Here is a 22,014-nt window from a genome sequence, read left to right as displayed (position 1 = left end):
TGGTGCGATTAAAATACAACCCAATTTTTCCCTCTTTATACTCGATTTAGCAATTTTTAATTTTTCCCGAAAAAATCATCGAATTATTTGTTTATAAAAAAATAAGGATGCAAAAATGGAGTAGAGACGAGCTAGAATTATTGCTTGCCCAGTGCTAACTACAGCAAAAATGTCAAAAAATTTAGGATGTAATCGTTCTACCGTGTACCGAGTGATCGATTGGGTTGTGCTGTTAATGTGGTAGTTCATGCTGCTAAATAATCTCAATTAACAAACCTCTAAGTTCTTGCTACAGTTTGATCCGATGGGCAAAAATGCAATCAGGGGTTCCTTGAGCAAGGGTAGAGGTTCTCCTCAGCCACATACATCAAGTACTTGAAAGTAGATATATTTACATGGAAACTAATGATAGTGGCAAAAAGACAGGGTCACACTACTAATAAAACCAGGAATTTCTTTAGGCAAAAAGTCTCTAATTCCAACAGCAAAGAATGGTGGCCTCCCCAGTCCCAACAGGTCTAACATCTCCCTAGTCGACTTTGACATTTTAGGGAGTATGAAGGGTATGTTATCTTGTACCAGATATACTACAAGGGAACAGCTAAAGGCTTCTGTGAATACCGCCTGAGCCAACTTCGAGCCTACAGCTGTAGTAAGTTCCATTTAAAGTTGGAGTTGGTAGATGCAGCCCATGGAGGTCATATTTATTCCTTAAGATGCCCAAAGTTATTTATTTTTAATATAAATATGTTCATTAATTATAGACAAATAATAGTTTAGATTTTTAAAATGAGGTGCTGCATTTAACACGCCTCGACCTGTATTTAAATGTAATACTAAGGTTTTTCTCTTGGGATCCCGAAATACCGTTTTCAAGCAATTTCTTGGAGTTTAACATCAACAAGAAATATATACTTGAGAAAATGAAATATTGTGTAGGAATAAATCCAAAAAAAAAAACCTTATTTATTTGTCAGATAAATGATTTATAAACTGTTCCATATTGGCACTAACGTTCCATATGGGGAATATAATATGTATTCTTGAAGCATTATTAGATATGACATTTCAGTTGCCTTATCTGTATATATATAAAATAGAGCGCCATTAAGGGGGGCAAGGGCTTATGCTATACTCAAAAAACAAAAACTGTTTTTTTGGAGATCAATGAGAATATGTAGGGTGTTGAATTATTAATCAAAAAGTGATTGACGTCTCAAAAAACAACTATACAAATAACTACGTTTTGTAAATTTATTCAAAATCAAAAAAGTTATTAGCAAAAAAAAAGAAATTGGTGAAAATTGCAATTACATTTTTTGTCAGGTGCAAAAAAATGGATAAATTTTATCAATTTGTCTGGAGATTCGTTTGCAAATAAATATGACAAATAACAATTTTATTTAACCGAAATATCTATCATTTTCCGAATAATTTTTCAAGTTTTGTGTTTCTTCTCATTTTTTCATCAAAAAGTAATTTTGAATAAGAAATGCCACAAAACAATGCATTTTAGACATAAACTTTTAATCATAAACAATTTCAATTTCTGAAACACTTCATTAAATAATTTTTACAATATTTGCAAAAATGAAATAGTTATCGAGTGTCATTTTTTCGACGACATTATTGTACATTACTTTTTTTCTTTTGCAAGTACGAAAAAAATTGTGGTAGGTTTGTGTTTCTCTTTATAATTCCAATAAATGATATTTACTTCTTTATTTGGAAAATTAGTTCGAAAATTTTTTTGCAATTTTCTTCGGAATTTGGGAATTTTTTGACAAAACTAAAAATTGGACTCTCATGCAGAAAAATTTGTTTGTATATATGTTGATATGTTATTTGAAGTTTATAACACAATATATATTTTTTTAATTCATAATAATAAATTTATTATAATGCTCGCCCGTGCCAAAGGGATCTAAACATTAAGTATGAATATTATTGACCATATTCAGTGTGATTTTCCGCTCCCAAGCAACGCGGGTTATCATTTCCTAGTATTTTTATAAAAAGAGTTATATGAATTCTAGTAGTTTTCTTGAGGATCATTATTTTTTAAATAGAAGAGTCTGCTTTTAATTGATTTTTCAGTAACTAATATCATTCGAATTCATGATCAGTTGATATAAATTCAAAATTCACTAAGGGAGGATAAATTTGAAAAAGTTGCATCAAGTGCTCTAATTTTCCTAATGTCGTTAATTCCTCTTTATTATTTTACTTAATTATACTTCCCTTTAAACACATGTATTTTAGCCAGGAGAGAGCCTGAAGAGTCTTTGAGAGTGAATTTATCCGATCTATAAATTAAATCTCATTATATCTTAATCTACTATAATACGTTGAAACTACCGAATTGAACATTCCGTCTAGTTATTTATTCATCCAAAAATATTATTTTATCTATTTTTTTTAGCTCAAATTACATTATTTTATTTACTATTGTAACCATTTCTGGTTTCGGGGACAGTTGGGACATTTTATAAGCCGCATTCAACAGCAATTTGTAGAAAAACTGTTTACTGGTATATGCAAAAATAGCAAACAAATATAGGTACAAGCGGTAGTACCCGGCATTGTCCATAGTTATTAGGGGTCGCCGAACAAAATAGACTTTATCGAAAAAGTATTGAAGATAACTACCCAAAAAATCCTCACTGTTATTGTTCGTTTTTCCTAAGCACACTCACACGTAGTTGCTCAATACATAGATGATATATTTGTTCTCGCCTCAAGAATGAAAGAATAAAATAGCAGCTTGAAATGAACAAAAATATGACGTTACAACTAATTAAACTAAAGGAGTACTTTAGTCTTTAGAGCGCTACATGGCTGAGTCTTAGCTACATCCAAAACTCATGCACGATTTCATTAATAGGACAGCATTGATACTTCTTAGATAAAAATGTGTATATGAAATACATCAGGAAGCACAATATACAGTACACCCTACATATAAAACGCCTGTGAGATTTGAATAATATGACTATAGTGTTATTTCTTAGATCAAAAATATGTATATGAATATTATATACATCAGTAGGCACTATATACGGCGCACCCTGTAAACAATCTCTATACTACATGAAAAACGCCGACAACGTTTTATTAATATGACTACATTCTTACAACTCCCTACTTGTAACCTTCTGTATACCAATTTAAAAAACTGATATTTTCATTTACAATTTTCTAAGTCCTAAATTTTTAACCTTAATTACTCTAAGTAGATATTTATAAATATTTGGTATGTTTTTAGTCATGGTTTCGTAAAAATCATAATAATATGTACTACATCTGTGCATTGGCCTTGTCAATGTGAAATGGTGTGAAGTTGAACTAATTTATGTACATTGATGTTGAAGTAGGATTTATGAGATGCTATTTGCAGACCTTTAATCATCAAACTATCCAATAAAATATCACTGAAGGAACGTTACAATGGTTTAATGTTTATGTAATGACTATTCAATTATTCTTGATTAAAAATATTTTATAATAAATAAAAAAATGTCCTGTTTTTTAAATTATAGGAAATGATAAGTTAAAAAAATTTACTATCAAAGGAAGTTATTCCGTAGGATTCCCCCCTTCACATTAATAACATATGTACTTTGTTTAAATAATCATTTTGCATCAAACTCTTCCAGGTTAAAATAGCGAATATTCCTTCCTTCCGGTTGATTATGTATGTATGGAGATAGATGTATAAAATATGACCTGCCGGTTAGTAAAAATAAAAGAAACCGAAAAATATAATGGTAACTTTGACAATTTGTAGAATGTTTTAAAGGAGAGAAACTTAACCATCATGACGGTTCATTAGATTAGTTGTGAGCAGCTAATAGAGGAAGAAAATAAACACACCCCTTCACAGAAGCTGAACATAGGCAAGAACTACTCTGATGTGAATCATCAATTTTACTCTGAGTCCAACAAGGACTTAGACTAATAACTCCCCAATAAATCTTTCGTGAGCACACGCACTGAATATTTAGATTTTCTTTCTTTAATAATCAAAGATAATAGCTTTGGAAAATAAAAATCATTGCTCAGATTGCAAAATAGAAAAATATAGCACGCGTCCAGATCATATTTTGTACAACTTTATGCAATATGTACAACCATTTTTGAACTCAAAATTTTAGAACTTTGACTCTTACCTACCGAGTGGCGGAGTGGTAAAGAGGGGGGCACAAGATCCATAGTCCCTTCTAAAGCTATAAAACAAGTGGCGAAATGCACTCCTAGTAGAACCACTGGCTATGTTTTCTTTTCTGCTCATAAGATGTCGTTTTTTATTATACTACAGATAACGTATTTTTCTCAGTTTTTCTTCCCTTTGCACAATTTACATTGTTAATTCATATAAAGGGGTGAATTTGAGCAAGTAGCGTAGTTATTGATAGAGTAATATTCAACTCCTCCAGTGGAAAAATTAAAATGTCACACTTTTTTTCACACAAATACTGATGACGTGGTCTTCGTTTTCCAATTTGGCTTATAGCTTTAACCCAATTCACCCCACCCTCTCCAGCAATAAATATTTCATAAGACACCAAAGTTAGATACTTCCCTAATTAGGAATTTAGAAAAAATTAAAAAAGATTTAAAAAAATTGAAATCATTTCGACAAACAATATTCTGTAGATCCGTTATTTATTTACTGAAAAAAATCAAAAAAGATCAGAAATTGCTAAAGGAAATAGCTAATTAAATAGACTTATGTAAATAGGTCGAACTTTAAGATGATAAAACTTACTCATGGCCTCCCCTCTAAAAATTGTTCTAATCCAATACTGTTCCTAATTAGAAATCAATTGTGTACAAGATGGTCCAGAATTATAGTCTCATTAACTTTGATGTTATTAAATTAAGAGTAATCTGCGTAGAAATTTCAGGAATATTAGGTTTAATGGAGTACACAGCAAATGAAGGGCAAGAATGAAGCAAATACTATTTTGAGCCGCCCTTTTCACCTGATCGTAACCCCATTGCCTTTGTAATGTTGAATATGGTCAAGGCCTAATGCATCTTTCATACTCAACATGTACTCCCTGATGCTACTAGCGAAGAAAAACATTTAGCTAGCAGCAAAAATGTCAGCTTTGTCTTCGCCAAGTTGTTTAGAACAAGGGCTAGGGCATTGAATAAGATATTGGCCAATTCTTGGACGGTGTTAAACCTGTAAAAACCTATTAATATATATTATAATAAAAACCATAATAATTAATCTATGAGTAATTAAATTTTGTATGGAACTCTAATTATAGTCCACCCTGTATTTATGTATCTACGTATTTAATGGAAAATAAGCATCTACTACTTGAATATCTCTTTTTATTTTTTTTTAAATCTTCCGACGTGATGGTTTTTTTTATATATGTAGAAGTGTCCTTCACGCAGACGAATTTCTATTAAAAATATACGCTTTTTTGTAACAAAATGATGAATTTCCTAATATCATTCACAGTTTATGATTCTATGACCTAGAATGAATGTGTTTGCTTTTTAATATTCAGTTATAATTATTGTTCGTTTCATCAAGATATCATGTGTTAGTGAAAGAAAGAGATTAATTACCATGGTTACTAGAAGACTCTTTATAATTAGTGCGTTTTCGATGCTGGTGACTGTTGCCTCAGTTAAAAGTGAAGAAAAATATGATCCATTTAATTTCCATAAGAAATATGCAAATCCCAATGATGACTTGAAAACCCGTGTTTATTCTCGAAATGGGAAACCCATTGCAACACTTTTTGTAGATTCTCAGTATGCATCACACTATATCGACTCACAACATTTTATACACCAGCCAGAGAATAAAGAAGAAGAAGATGATGATGATACTTCAGGATTCATTTCACTTAGGAAGAATGGATTGAATGTACCAACAGTAAAAGAAAATTCATATTTCCCTCCAAAACCCTATAATCACAACTATAATTACTTTAAACCAACTCAAGAACAGACATCAATACATAAGTATTCAACTCCTACTCAACCCCCAACGAATATTAAGGAAACCTATGGAAATGTTCATAAAGACACCATCGTAAATGTGAAGGAAAATGTGGAATCTTCGAGGCCAAAGTTGAAGCCTTGGACATCCTTAGATGCAGAAAAACCCAATTGGGATGAAGAAGTAAATGATAAAGCAGAGAATGTTCAAGATGTAAAAGCAAAGGCTGAGAGTAAAACGTATGGATCTTGGAATGAAGGGATTGATGTGGACATTGGAGAGGAAAGTGCGGCTACAAACTGGATTTTAGTGTCATCCACAAGCTGAATTAGAAATCCTGCATTTCTTTGTTTTTTGTTGTTTATAAATAAAAAGAATTTTGCGTTCTGAACAGATGTACAAATTATTTCAATTGTGACATCTCATCCCTATTTTTTGAATATTCCAAGAAAATAAATTTGTTTCAAACATTTGTTTTGTAAAACCTTAGTCTCACTATGTTCATACAAATATTAAAATAAAATAAAATATGTCATTAAAGAGTCAGCTTACCTTTTTTGAAAGTGGAGTGGACAACAAGTAATTTTTTCCCTGGTATTTGTTGGGTGACCAACAGTCCGTATTTGCCCGGGCATATACTCTTTTTACATTCTGTACTTTATTCCAGTGGACTTTTTTTATAAATTCCTGAAATGCCCAAGGTTTTTTATGGGTTAAGTTGATTTTCATAGATACATAAAAGAACATGTTCGAGCAAAAGAATAAAGGTTGATATACCTAATTTAATATATATATACAATAAAGTTTTCTATAATAATAATGATAAAAAGTAAAATTTAAAAAGATCAAAATCAATTTTTCTTTTTTAATCTAATACAGTAAACAATAGCTAAAATTCCCTAAAAAATACGCTAATTAGGCCACATATCATCTTTTTTATAAATCAAAATATAGACACCCTAAATATATGATCATTGTAAATTTTCAAAAAAAAGGGTTGTCCCAGGCCCTCTACCAACTGTTGGGCGACCTTTTTATTATATTATACATTATATCTCTACTTACTTGCTTGAGGAAACCACACTAATTTAACCTCTAAATATGAGCAAATATTTAACATGAGAGCATTTAGTAACGCCAGCATCCGGACGCTCCCGCCACCACTTCTACTTAAAGATTGCTCAATCGTAGTATACGAGTACTTAAACTCAAGTTAAATGGAAAAAATTAAATTCGTAATTAGAAGTACAACTGTATTTCAAAAATAGTGGTCTGAAGCTGTGTCAGAGTGGCACGAATTTCACAGAAGGAGCCATGTATAAGATACCAAAAAGTATACTTTATATTTAAATGTTTTGTTTTAATTTTAATTTGGGATCTTGTATTAAATATCCGATCTTCCATCGATTAAAATAAACTCAGAATATTTTTTACAAGGGATTTTTTAAAGATAATTTCATTTTTAACCATTCTTTGGTTCTTGTTTACATATAAAAATTTCGATCCTTGTTTTTTAAAAATATATTCCGATACTTCTGACCACCGGTCAAAAGAATGAAAAAAACGTATGTATTTCTTCGATAAAAATATGAGCTAATATACATTGAATATATTTAGTAGTAATTGACTATGAAATTAAAGAATAGAATGTATCTATTGTGAAATGGTACTTTTGTTGAGAAAAAATACAACTTTATAATTAGAAAAATTAAAAATGGTTGTTTTTAATCATTCTTTTTTTGTTGTGGTAAAAAGTATTCCTATAGAACAGTGATTATATCAACCTTTTTTCCTCAGTTTGAAAATCTCAATCGAAATATTACCACTTACTCCTAAATATTTTACTCAATATTTTTTTGTCACTAAAGTTATTTAACTTCCTTCTTGACTATATGTTTTAATATTTGACTACTGCTTGATTTCTAATTAATGTTTCGAACAACAGGATTTCCTCCTCGCTTAAGAACCATTCTTTAGAAGTATAATTCAACAAATTGTAGTAAATTATGTTAAAAATAGGTTAGTCATATATAGAAAAATTGACGCCCCTAGCTACAAATTACTTCTTGCGGCCCAGAACTTTAATATTATCCCTACACTTTATGTTAAATGTAGAAGGTTATCCTTTCTTGTATTAATACATTTTTATACTCCCAAAACCAATAAAAAAGTGATATGTGTGTAACGAACAAATAGGGTTTTTGTTAGGTAAAATATTAATCAATCCAAGGAAAATTACTACGTAGAGTTGTCTAAAAAATTACCTGCCGTTTTTTTTCTAAAAAAAGAAACCCAAAAATGAATTGATTAACCATGACAATTTAAAAAATATTTTGGGAAAGAGCAACTTGGTTGACAATAAGCTTTATAAGATCTACTGCAAGAAGGCGTGAGAGGAAGGAAATAACCACAAATCTAGACAATAATTAATTACTCCGATCCCGATCCAAATTTTTACTCTAAGTCCAACAAGGATTTATACTTATAATAACTTCTTTACAATTCCACATAGTAACTCTCTGTCTTTCACGAGGACATAGATTAGTAATTACTCTATATTAAGATGTTATCTCTTCAAGAATGAAATAATAATTATAACAGCTTTGGAAAATAAAAAGCATTGCACAGATTCACAACTATAAACAACATTGCACGCGTTTCAGGTCATATTTTGTACAACTATATTAATGGTATGAAAGTCATCATTTGAAGGTGTATAATTGAATAATAACACCTTAATTTTTCATCAATTTAATAAAAACAAAAATAATTCAATTAAAATCTTGATCATTATGTTTTCAAAATAGTATACTATTATTCAAGCTCTATATTAATTGTAATTTTTGAAGATAATAGTAATGAAATAATTGATGAAATTAATTTTTATTTAATATAAATTGAATTTTTTAAGATATTCAGAGTCATAATAGATGTATTCCACATACCTTCATTATTTAAAACAATTAAAAATATTGTCCAGAATCGTCAAAACGTTGAATAGTTTAGTATAAGACGACAGACAAAGGCAAAAGTATTTTTAATAATATTTTTATGATTGGTACATATATATACGTTGACACTTAAATAAATCTTAAGTATTAAAATCCTTTTTTAGAGGTAAATCGATGGATTAAATCGAAGGCCCATTTAGGTTGATCATAAGGTATCATGTGTCCTGCATTACGAACTAAAACTTGTGTTAAATTTCCAACTTCCTTTGCATAACCAGCAACATCATTTCCAAATCTCCTAAAAGAAAAAAAATTACAAATTTGGAGTGAGTTAATAAAATTATCCGCATTAAATAGTGAAAAATAACACTAAGGCAGATTCAAATTATTAATTTCTTATCGATAAGGATATGAAAATTGGCTAAATTGCGGCAAGTATAATTGTTTTTAAAGTATATGTTGCCAAGAGCCATGCCGATTTGTCCCATCTACAAATGGGAGAGATCATTATATATGACTTCTTAGAGTTGTAAATCCTAAACTTATTTTAATAGTTTTTTAATTGGTCAAATGAAGTTACACTGATTAAGTATAAGTAAACGTTATATGTGGTATCACAGTTAGGAATATGTGCTTATTAAATACAGAGTAGGACATCTCTTATAGGTGCTCGCAGATAAACTAATGAGACGTCATGAAAGCTAAGTTGCTCTCCTCAAAAACATATTACAAATTGTCAGGGTTACCCTGTTAATTTTTAATTGATTTTTTAATACAAAAATGCTTACGATTTACAACAGTATAAATGCGGTTCCTCCCTATTTTGAAAATTCTAACGTATCAGTGAACAAGGCATACTATAGTCACAGTCATATCTGTCACCAGAAATTTCGGCTCTCAATGTTACCATATTTTTTAAGACATACTCTCAAGTGTGATTTTTACGCTCACTGCAATTGAACTAATAATCACATCCTTATTTATAGTTATCTCTGTCAGCAGAAATGTCGTCTCTCAAAGTCACCATGACAATATCTCAGTCGGAGTTTTACACTCAGTGTAATTTAGACAATATTTTCATCTCTAGCTATTGATAATCTTTTTTAGTATATATGAGAACTTTACACTATATATGTTTTAATATCAAAATTTGAAAATTAATAAAAGTTATGAAGATGGTTAGGTAAAATTGGGGTTGTATTGGTCCTTAATATAGGACTTACGAGTAAAATTAGCCATATTCCACGTACAGCTCCGTTCCTGTTATTGGTCCTCTAAAAAGTCCTAATTTTTATACTAATCTTTACAGCTCATCATTTTTCGTGTAGTTAACTATATTTTATCACGAAACCTTTCATTTGAAAAGAAACCGGGGAAAGCCCATTGTCAGTTTGTAGTTAGCCAATTCTTTCCAACTATAGAATTATTGTACAATAATTATTAGAAATTATTCACTGTTTAAAAAAGACATCATTCTAATTCAACGAATCAACGCTCAGAACACTGGTCAGGAGTAAAGTAGCAGAACCATCGACAGCAAACAACAAAATACTGAGTAAATTTTTATGTTAGTGAAGTCATGCCGTATTTCACTTGACACATAGATCCCTTTGTTGTATCTCACAACTTTTCAAATTCTTACCAACCTTGGAATTATTATTTAATAAAAGTCGGGAAGTCTTCACAACTTATTAACAACCATGTTGAATTTAAGCAGAATACATACAGAATATGGATAAGACGAAAAAAAATAAAAATATCGACAACTGACAACAAAATAAAAAGAAAATTTATGAGTCAAAGCTATAAGCCACGTGGCAAACGAAGGCTACGTGATTAATATTTGTACAAAGTAGTGGTCTTAGCGACACTTTTTTTATCAACTAGGGCGTTGAGTATATACTTGAATATTATTCTCACTATCATTTGAGACAATAATCCCCAACCTTTTAATATAAAAGGTAGCATTGTCACTTGAAACATTTTAATGGGGAACAGAACATATCATATTAAATTTCATGAAAAATGGCTTCATATAACAAAACTATAAAATTATATTTCAAATTTAGACCAAATATAATGGAAGGCCAAAGTCTAATTTTTCAATCAATTTTTTTGAAAAAACTTAAAATGTTGCTCAACTGAATGATAGGTCATAGGTGAAAGAATGACCATTTTTTTAGGAAATAAATCCTTCGGATTTTTTTTTATGTTCTCTATAAAAAAAAATATCAGCCACAGAAATAATTTAAAAAAAATTGAGGTGTTAGAGGGGTTCCTTGGATGTATTGGATGAATTGGTAGTGGTATTTAACAATCCCACACTACCCCTGGGACATTGGACAATCCAAGGGCGGAAAATATTTTCTTAATTGGAAATTTTCCTACATGGCAATCTTCCACTGGCAATTTTTCCCAAGGGCAGTTTTACGCGCCGGGTTTTTTCATTTGTATAACCATTGAGACTGACAAATACTTATGCATGAGAAAAGTTTTTCGTACTTCTTAATTAAGATTAAATTAGGGCAAATATTAGATGACTTAGATTGATGATGTAATTAGTAATTGTTATGGCATTCAAACAATAGAATAACGAATCAAAATTCCATTGAAAATGTATTGTTACATAATCCAAAAAACCAAATGATGATTAAACTTTTGTATTGCTTGGACCTCGGAAAATTTTGTTCGAAGAAAGATTTTGTCCTAGAATCATCACATTAATTTCACTTTTACTATTTTGTCAGCTGTCCATTTTTCTACTACTCTTGAAGCAAAAGTATTTTGATTATTGATTAATAGAACTCGAAATATCAATTATTAAACGGATAACAAACATTACATATTTAATGAGCAATAGTCTCACAGTTGTTGGGAAGAATTGCCTAACCATCAAATGATTAAGTTTAAATTGCTTTAGTTTCTTTTTTAAGGAAAGGTTGATAAGTACAAGAATAAAGATCACATCGTTTCTAAAATCTACATAATTTTTTTAATAGTTTTCAGTTAAATTTATATGACTTTTACTTACATTACATAAATAAAATCCGTTTAATCTTCAGGGCTCATTTTAGCGTGAGCAGGCCCTAGCTAAAGATAAACTTGCGGTATTCTTTTTTCTTTTTTTTTAAATTGGATTTATTTTAAATATTTTCTCTTTTTAGAAAATAAAATTGTTGGGCCTTTTCTTTTTTTTAAATTACCTTTTTTTGGTAGAAAAACAAAACAAGAATGTGTGTTGTTGTTTTTTTGTTTTTTCAAATTTATGGTCATATTTATTTTGCTGCTTTTTTTAATAAAAAATATTTCTTTCTACTTTTAAATTGACATTTTAAAAAAGTCAATCTTATTACTATTTTTAAGGCCTTTTCATAAATATTCGTATATATATTTACAATTTTTATCAAGTTCAGGGTCCCAATCAAAAGTTGGGACTGGAGCAAGTGCCCCTCCCAAAACGAACCCTGCTAGTCTTACAAGCTAGAGCGATGCAGTTTTGTGTACAACGGGCTCGAGAGAAGTTACTCTCTTGAACTCAATGTGCTTAGGTTATATTCAACGTCGCTCCTACAGAGGAAAGTATACAAAACATAGAATTTTAATATTGACTTCAAAAACAATTCTTATGTCCGAGCGAGTAATTTTAATACAATAATGTTTACTTAAGCCCCATTGGTGCAATTCCGTCTAACCAATAACGTGGAAAATAACACACAAATATGATATTGAAAGATTTAATAAGCATAACTTTTTACCAGATTTTCCTTTTGGTTGTGATGTATTCATCAGCGCCACTCCATTTCATAGATGTTATAAAGCTTTCTGTTAATGGCCATGCAATAATGATATCGGTTTGACCATTATATATCATAACTCTGCAAAAAAATTACGCAATTTACATAAACATATATAGATACAAGTTTTAATCAATTGCCATGTTTTATTTGAAGAAGTAAATTGAGATGAAAAGTTTAAAAAATGGATAATTTCATTGGATTTAGAATAATTTTTTTAGCTTCGTAACCATAAATAAAAAAAAACTATATGTCCTTTGATAAAAGTGTTGAATTTTCACCATTTTTACATTCTCTTTAAACGGTTCCTCGTATTCAAAAAATGAATATATATTTATAAATTTTTTATTTTAAACATTAACTATTATTATTTGTAAATTTATTTTGTTTGTGTTATTGTAGGTGAAGATATTACTGAAAATACAAAAAAATTCTAAAAAGGTTTTTCTAGTCATGTGAAGTAGGATTATAAATAAGAAAATAAAGTAATTTTGATACGAATTGGAATTGTTGTTTTGCTACGAATTTCAAAATATTCAGAACAAAGTAAATTAAATTTTTGAAATTGATTTTTTTACAAACAACTAAAGTTATATTTAGAGAAATAACCCAATTTTTGGTCAAATATGACTTGTTACCCTTTTGCTCTGAGATCAAACCATATATATCTTTGTAGTTGCTATTAATCACCTATAATTCTTTAGAAGAGACTCTACAAGAGGCTTGACCGACTTCATGATATCTTTAATTAAATGTTTTTCGACTATGGATCCATCGTTATAAGTTAATCCCCCAACATGAATTGCTTTTCTGATTTCTGGCTTTTCTAGAAATTGAGGATAGTAATTGAATTCTTGAGGAGAATTAGATAATAAGTAATTGAAGTAATATTTTAATCCAGTAGCATTCGTAAAAAAAGAAGGATAACCTGACTCGTCCCCATTGAGTAAAGAATCAAACACCTAGCAAAGATATTTCTAGAATTATTTGATAAAATTTTAAGACTTAATACAGTGACGGTTTGGCCCTTATGCAAAAAAAACATCAATGGTCAGCGTCAAAGCGATAAACCAATTGCGAAATGATGATCATAGCTAGGGGAGTATAGCCCCCCCACCCCCAAAAAATATGAAGGAATTTTTGTTTTTAACTAGTAAATTAAATATTTGAAACTTACTTTTTCTAATTTTTTGTGAATTTTCTCTCACAAAATTAAATATTTCAATTGTTTTCCTCCAAAAATTTAGTTTTTTGTGAACATCTGTGGGTTTTTGAAAAAAAAAAAATTAAACAATTCTGGCACCTCTTTGTTAAAAGTCTTAAATAAAGAGGATCGATAGGCCGACATTTCTGCTCCTCACACATTACTGAAGGAAGAGGTTTCCTTTCTCACTTAGGACACCTCCATTATCATTTGACAGATGTACTGCCCGAGTCAAACTCCCTGCCTACTGCCTTCGGAGCAAGTCTCAAGGAATAACAAAGATTTATTTCCAAAGAAAATATTTTTTTCGGTGAATAGCTGCGGATTTTTGAATTTTTTTTCCAAAAACTTTAATAGTTGAAATTTTTATTCAAAAAATTTATTTAAAAACCAAACTCCAACCAAAATATAATCCTGCAGATGCCCCTGGTAGTACTGAGGATGTCGTTTATTTCTCTATAACTATTTAGCCTCAATGAATTCATCCTTTTTAGTTAGACTAACAAGGTAGATTCCAAAGCATTAGTGAGCGTAGCTCAAAATTCAGGAGATGCAGCACGGATTTTAAATTGATCTTTTGTTCATTAAATTTTTAAGGAACACGTATTTTCTATAAAAAAAGATTATATAACACTTTACGATTTAGTTAGAGAGGGAACAAGAGTGCACTTGTAATTTCTCGAGATGAACAAATACTTTGGTGAATTCTGCAATAGGAAGAAAAAATTAAATACATCACTAGGGAAAATAATAAGTAACGTCTGCAGGATTATATAGTTGTGGTTTTTTTTTTTTTTTGGGGGGGAGGTGCTTGTTTTTTGAAATTTTTGTATAATAAATTCAAAAATTAAAATTTTTGAAATAAATTACAAATATTTAATTTTTTCGAAAAAAATTTGAAAATCCACAGCTATTCAAAAAAAAATTTCAAAAATCCATAGATACTCACAAAAAATTACATTTCAAATATAAAATTTTTTGAAAAAAAAAAAATATATTATATTTTTTGGTAAAAAGCAAAAATTTCTTCCTATGGGGGAGGGGCTACACCCATTTTGCTTCAATGCTTTGAGTGGAAAATTGAGAAATTTCTTCCCATAAAAAATCAATTTATATGAATGAATGGGGCAATATTTAAACATGTCCCACTATGAAAGTTGAGCCAGGCCGCCACTGCTTACAAATAGGTAAAATATTTCATCTTTACTCTAAATGCTTTCTCCCATTCCTTATTTTTGATATATTCAATTTGTTTTGCTTCAATAATTTTAAACACTTTTAATGCAGCCTCATCTATTAAGCCAACATTGTATAAGAAGTCTCCATAATTAGTCATTGTTAAGGGATCACACAATCCGTCTCCAATTGCTATTCCAACCAAATTAATTTTATCTTTTTCTGCGGATAATGGATTCTGTTCGTGAATGTAGGATGCAATAGCTGGAACATATTTTCCAGCATAAGATTCTCCAGTAATGTAAAATTCATTTGATTTCGTCTCGGGGAAGAGTTGAAAAAATTGAAAAAGCATTTCATAAATATCCTTGGCTACATCAGTCTCATTTGTGGCATAACATTCATCGAGCTTCGTGAAACTAAATCCTAAAATAAGTATATACACATTTGTTTTATTTTTTTAGATAAAGTTTTGAAAAAGTTGACCCTTATTAATTAAATGCTATATTTAAATGGATTTTCAGTTTGTTAATTATATTTTTTATTGTCTTCATTATTTTTTGTGAACAAAAGATTTTATTTGCCATGTACAAGGACTGTTTAACGTCCGGCACCACTTATCTGCAGATATCACGGCAAAAAAACGACAATTATTACTAAAAACATTATAAAATGTGAAAAATCTAAGCACAAAGCAAAGTTTAGATCACAAGAAAATGATACCACTGAGTAATTTGAATTTTTCGACAGAAGATTAAAGATCTTGTTAGGCTTTGACTGGATAGGGGGTGCCTTAATGGCTAGTCTTGTACATCAAACGGTCCATATAAAGTATTCGTTTGGCTAATCAAACAATTAATTATGTCATTAAATCAAAATAAACGTTTGTTAAAACTTTCCGCGAACACTTTATTTTTAACAAATGTATTATTTTTTTATTAAACAAATTATATAGAAATATAAAATTAATTTGTCAAATACCTGTACCCACTGGCTGGTCAAGATAAATTATGTTATGAGTCAAAGACCAAGCAGTATTTCGTTCTCGAACATCCAAATTTTCAGTTATTATAAAGGGACCGTGCTCAATAAAAAGGCCAAATAATGAGGAGCCTCCTGGTCCTCCTTGGAGCCAAAGAAGAAGAGGTGCAGTTTTGGGTAAATACTATTCTCAAATAATAAAAGAAAGATAGATCTCATGAAAATTTATATGAATATGAAGTATGTAATATTTGTACTTGTAAAAATATTTTTTTTAAATGTGGATTTACTATTCGGGAAATTATTATAAATATATTTATCATGTAAAAAAAGGTTAATCAAACTTTGGGATACGTTGATGGATTATCAAAAAATATATATCTTTATTTAAAAATTAGAAAATTCGTTTTTTTAGAAATAATGTACTCTAGAGAAAGAGTGGACATGAAAGATTTATCGTGAAATTTCAAAAAAAATTATGAAAGACTGAAAAGTTCCCCGGCGTCCTGTGACAAAAAGGAAGAATTTACGACTTGATCCCCAGGCTTGATACATGGAATATTAAGGAAAACCCATGCTCGTCCATTTTGAGTCTTAAAATGTATAATACATTTTAATTACATAATATATTACTTATTCAATCATTATTTTTAAATCAATATTTCTTCTTTTTTTTCAAATTTGGTAAAAGAATTGAGTTTTGTCTATTTGATATGCTCAAAATTGGGAACAATCTACAAATGACAATTTTAAGCCAATCAGAGAAGAGAGAAAAAGTATTAAGCCTCATATGATATTGATGCTGGATGTACACTCTTTCCCTGGAGTCTTTAGTTAAAAATTAGTATTAAAGAGGGAGAACAGATATTCAAATGTAATCTGAGACAGGCTAATAATCAAACTATTAGAGAAGCATTGACCCTGTCTACGAGAACAGAACAAAAAATACAGCTCAAAATTTTTTAATTGCATTTTAAGAAAGAAAATAGTGCGTTAATCCCAATTGGTAAGATGAAGATGCATCGATTAGATAAAAGTAGACATTTTGGTACTAAAATTAATCCATCCAACCAAGAAAATTTTAATAATTTTTCATTTTAAAAGCATTGTTTAGTTTCAGTGATTGTTGATTTGGTTAGTTTCAGTTTATTTACAGCCTTATATGACCTCAGTGAAAACGTTGAATTTCAAACATTTGTTTAACTCACTTTTGCCGGAAAGTACCAAAAAAATAAATTTGATGCGCAAGAGGGTTTATTAACAGCAAGGTATCCGGAATATCCCTCCACCGAGTCATGATTTGGAATTATAACTTTTGATAGTTCCCTGGCTTCTTGAATTTTTCCGCTCTTAATATAAGGTGTCAGGAATAAGGGGCTTCCTAAAATAAACGGAAAAAGAGTGAAAGTTATTCGATGAAGTACACGTCAAATATATTATATATTGAATAATAACCAAGAATAGTAATTAAAAAACCATGACCTTCGGTTTTTTTTCAATAATTATTAGGTGAAATCATAACAATTAGGGTTTCACCTAATTAAAAATATAATTATTCACACTTATTACATTATAATAGTGTTAGGTTCGAGTATTACTCGAACTTGATTTTTTTCAAAGGATTCGAACTCACTCCTCCCCCTGAAATATTATTTGAAAAACTCGACTAGACTGGAACACAAAAAATTAAAACTTGAAATATTAGAATATAAACTAATTTATCTCATCTCCAGTTGTTTTATACTTTTATTGAGTAATTCCTAACTAATTAAAATTAAATGTACCTTACGCAGGAATATATATATATATGAATAATTTGGATCTTGGGACTTACTCGAGTAATTAATCTGTATTGGCCCAATTCGATATATATATTTTTTTTTAATTTTTATTTAATTTTATTAATTATAATTGACCATCTCATTGAGGTACCCAAATGACTTAATTGTTAATATTGTATATTAACATTAATAATTATTAATATAATAATAGTGTTGGATTTGATTTATCACTATCGAGTTCAAGTATTTGAATATTATTGATTCAAGTTGAGCTCGAGCAAAGGATCAAAGAAAAATATTTGTTCATTAAATTGAATCTGAGATAAGCGATTAAGTCGTCAGTTAAATTTATGGTGGGAATTTTGTTTTAAATCTAATTTGTGCTTAGCTTTTCTGCTTTGTAAATTTTGCAAAAAATTAAGTACAACTTCGAGGCCGAGCAAGGGGACTTTTTCTACTGCTAAATAAATTATATTGAAAAGGAGAAATGTAATAAGTAGTGACCATGCGGCTAGGATGTTAATATCTATACAATATGACAACCTTTGCAAAGAAGGTTATGTTTTTAAATCCTTTTTTTCTTAGTTTATTTGTTAATCATCAGGATTAATGCCAAAGTTTTGGATCGAGTTTAATCAAACCACTCTTTGCCTAGAGTCCTTTAGTTTTATCTATGTTTTGTTGTGATTATATTGATACAACTTTTTGAAATAATTTCTTATTATACAAATAAATATTTTATAAAATTACCTATATTATTTGATTAATTATAATTGACTGCCTTATTGCGGTAGTCAAACTGACTTAATTGTTGAACTTAAAAATGTTTCCGTTAGCCGTATGCCTTAACTCAAACTCTACTTATCATAAAGTTGAACATCTCCAACTCGACTCGACTCAATATTTAATTTCTCCAACTCAATAGTTTTAATTCGAATCCAACACTACCTTACACGTATTTTAAAGTGTTAAAGGAAGTATAAATTTGACTTGAACTGGAATGAAAATACTAACATTATGTGGATAAGTGCATTGACACAAAAAAGTACAGGAAATCCTTCTTTCAGAGCGGAAGTTTGTGCGTTGTGTTATTTTTGCATTATGTAAAATTACATAAATAAGATAAAAATTAATATAGCGAAAACGGAGCTTTTCATAAGTCAAATTATTTCATACAAAGGTTTTTGTACATAAAGTTGAACTCAAGTCAAATCATTTTGTTTTAATTATACATTATGGCCTTTGAATATTCTACAAATATTTCCCTACTCAAAGTTAGCACATGTTGAAATATTGAGAGGTCGTTTATCGATATATATACTTTTAAATGTTAACCGTGAAATGCTTCATCATTAATTTTTTGTATCTTTTGAAAATGTTTTTTTATAGAAGTAATATAATGAAAAAAGAATTTTTGGATTTTTTTCTTCTAATTAATAATTAAATACTTAGCATAATTGATCATGCAAAGTCATACTAATATCTGTTCACATTTACAACAAGAGTTATTTCAGATACGTAAAATTTGACTCATTTTTGTTGAATAATTTTTTATAAATAGGCATTTGTGTGCTATGTTCCATATGTACAACAAAAAAACATTTAATGGTTAAAACGCTGAGCAAAAAACTGATACTTATATGCTAACAATTGCATGCTAAACATATAAATAAATAATAATACAAAGAAGGTCCACTAATAGCTAAATAATAATGATATATAACTGTAAAAACGCTGAGCAACCTTTATTACTCTATGAAGAAAAAAGTCCCAAAATCAGTTGGTGATTAGTCAATTCTTCCCAACTATGGAATTATTATTGAATAATTGTCGGGAATTGTCCACAGCTTAAAAGGATACCATTATAATTTAACCAACCAACGTTCAGATTATGAGAAAAGGTGTATCCATGTAATACACAAGAGAAGAATAGGAACAAGGGAAAATATTTCTCTGCTACATTAGTTGTCATAATAAGTCATTACTCATTATGATACCCTTATAACTTAAATATACTTACTCTCCCTTGAATGTACTATAAATTGGATGAGTTATTATATTATTTTTAGGAACTGTTTCACTCTTAATCTTAATTTATATTAGATTTAAATTTTTGTATAGAGGCCAGACCATTCATTGTATGTATTGTCCTGGGATGTAAAACTTGTTATTCAGTAGGCTTTAGCCCCTTCCCCCCCCAAAAAAAAAAAATAAAGGAATTTCTTGCTTTTTACTAGAAAATTTAATATTTGATTTTTTTTTTAAATTTAATTTTTCAAATTTCTTTCCAAAAAATAAATTTAATTTTCTGTGAATAGCTGTGGATTTTAGAAATTTTTCTACAAAAAATTTAAGTCTTGAATATAATTTTCTCTGAATAGCTATAGATTTTTCAATATTTTATCCAAAAATTTAATATTTGAAATTTTTTTTCGAATAATTTAATATTCCAAATTTAAGTTTAAAAATTTTGTAGTTTACAAAAAAATTTTTGTATATTTCATGAATGGCTGTGGTTTTTTTTTTTTTTTTCAAAAAAATTTAACATTTGAAATAAAATTTTATTTTTGAAATTTTATAAAAGAAATTCTATAAATAGCTATGAATTTTTGAAATTTTTTTCGAAAAATTTAACATTTGCAAATTTTTTTGGAAACATTTTATATTTCAAATATAAGTTTAGAATTTTTTTTCCAAAAAAATTTCACTTTTGTAAAGAACTGTAGATTTTGATTTTTTTTCGAAACAATTTCATATTTGAAATTTTTTTGCAAGAAATTTAATTTTTCATTTTTTGTCCAAAAATTATTTTTTTTATGGATTTAAAAAAAAAAATTCTAAAAACACTTAATATACATATATAATCCTGTGGACGGCCCTGTTATCGTCCAGGTTACGAAAAAACCGAAAATATAGAAGACTTTAAAATAAATATAATGTCGAAGAACAATGCAGATTTGGTCGTAATTCTTATAACAAAGTTGTTACAGAAAAGAGGGATCATGTCTTGTAATATAATAAGCGGAAAAACTTTGATAAGAAAAATTGTACTACAGATCAAGGAAACATATTAATTATTTATTCATTATAAATATTTTTTAGTATATTAAAGATAAGTCTAATAATATTTAATTAAACCTTTTCCCTTAATATTGATTCATTTTTTTTCAGTCATTCATATTTGTTAATTTGTTACAAATCATTATCAAGCTTATTTTTGTTTCATTTCTCGAAAGTTTTAAAAATATCCAAATTTGGAAAAAAAAGTTATATTATTTATTTAGTAGACGTAGCTATGTTTCCTATAACGACTAATGGTTCTTTTTATTTTTGCTGTTCCATGCCTTGTTTTATGATACCTTAGTTAATAGCAATACGTACATATTAAATTAGTTTTTGTGTAATATATAAATTTTTTGTTTCATAGAAATTAATGGAAAATATATTGCACCAATGTTAGTCTCATTTTGAAACATAACTACTTTACAACAGAGGGAAATTTTTGCATAATATTTTGTATTAAAATAAATACTTTTTCTTACCTGTAGTATTATATTCAACGAACAAATTGGGATAGTTAGGAAAAAAAGACCTAAAAGGGCTCTCCCCACCTGAAACTATTACTCCCAACGATATTAATATGACCCACAGCATTACACTCAGTACTTCAACTAATCATTCGTACGATATCTTTAGTTTCAATAATTTATTTATGTATATGTACTGTTTGTTGTTTTGACTTTTAAGAAAAGCAAAAGAAAGTTCAAATTCCAAATATGTAAATAGAATGTTGTAAATAAATTATATTTAAAAAATGATTATTCAAGGGTCAAGTCAATTTTCGTGTCTATTAACATAAGTCCAAATCGAGTTGAGAGTAGAGCTATATTAAATATGACATTAAAGCATACGATATTTTTTCAGTTGACAGTATTTTTTTATATTCCTAAGCTGTTATCATTAATATTTAACTTTTGAAGAGAGAGTATTGAAGTATGTATAACCGTCGAAATTCTAGTGAATATACTTTTCTTTTTAATTATATGTTGCTATTTGATGATATTAGTGTTTTTATTAACTATTTTTCCCTATTTTGAAAATTCAAACGTATTAGCGAACAAGGATGGTTTTTTATAGTGATCTCTGTCTGCAGATAAGT

General features: G+C 28.9%; 1 protein-coding gene across 2 annotated transcripts; it reads right to left on the bottom strand.

Annotated features, from left to right (window-relative positions):
- Positions 1-8,882: 8,882 nt before the first annotated feature.
- Positions 8,883-21,553, bottom strand: LOC121114899 (probable serine carboxypeptidase CPVL). Of its 2 annotated transcripts, none has more exons than XM_040709012.2 (7): positions 21,398-21,553; positions 17,283-17,455; positions 16,075-16,258; positions 15,125-15,519; positions 13,404-13,675; positions 12,675-12,794; positions 8,883-9,217 (listed from the first exon to the last, which is right to left on the bottom strand). In XM_040709012.2, the coding sequence occupies exons 1-7, from the start codon at positions 21,507-21,509 to the stop codon at positions 9,067-9,069; spliced, it is 1,407 nt and encodes a 468-aa protein (XP_040564946.1). In that variant the 5' UTR covers positions 21,510-21,553; the 3' UTR covers positions 8,883-9,066. The 2 variants fall into 2 exon arrangements, with proteins under 2 accessions (XP_040564946.1, XP_040564947.1); XM_040709013.2 differs by lacking the exon at positions 8,883-9,217 and adding an exon at positions 12,164-12,606.
- Between the last annotated feature and the right edge of the window lie 461 nt (positions 21,554-22,014).

The sequence above is a fragment of the Lepeophtheirus salmonis genome, chromosome 3, assembly GCF_016086655.4.
Source record: "Lepeophtheirus salmonis chromosome 3, UVic_Lsal_1.4, whole genome shotgun sequence".
Lineage (NCBI taxonomy): Eukaryota > Metazoa > Arthropoda > Copepoda > Siphonostomatoida > Caligidae > Lepeophtheirus > Lepeophtheirus salmonis.
Note: the sequence above shows the minus strand (reverse complement) of the source record. Positions and strands in the feature narration are given on the sequence as shown.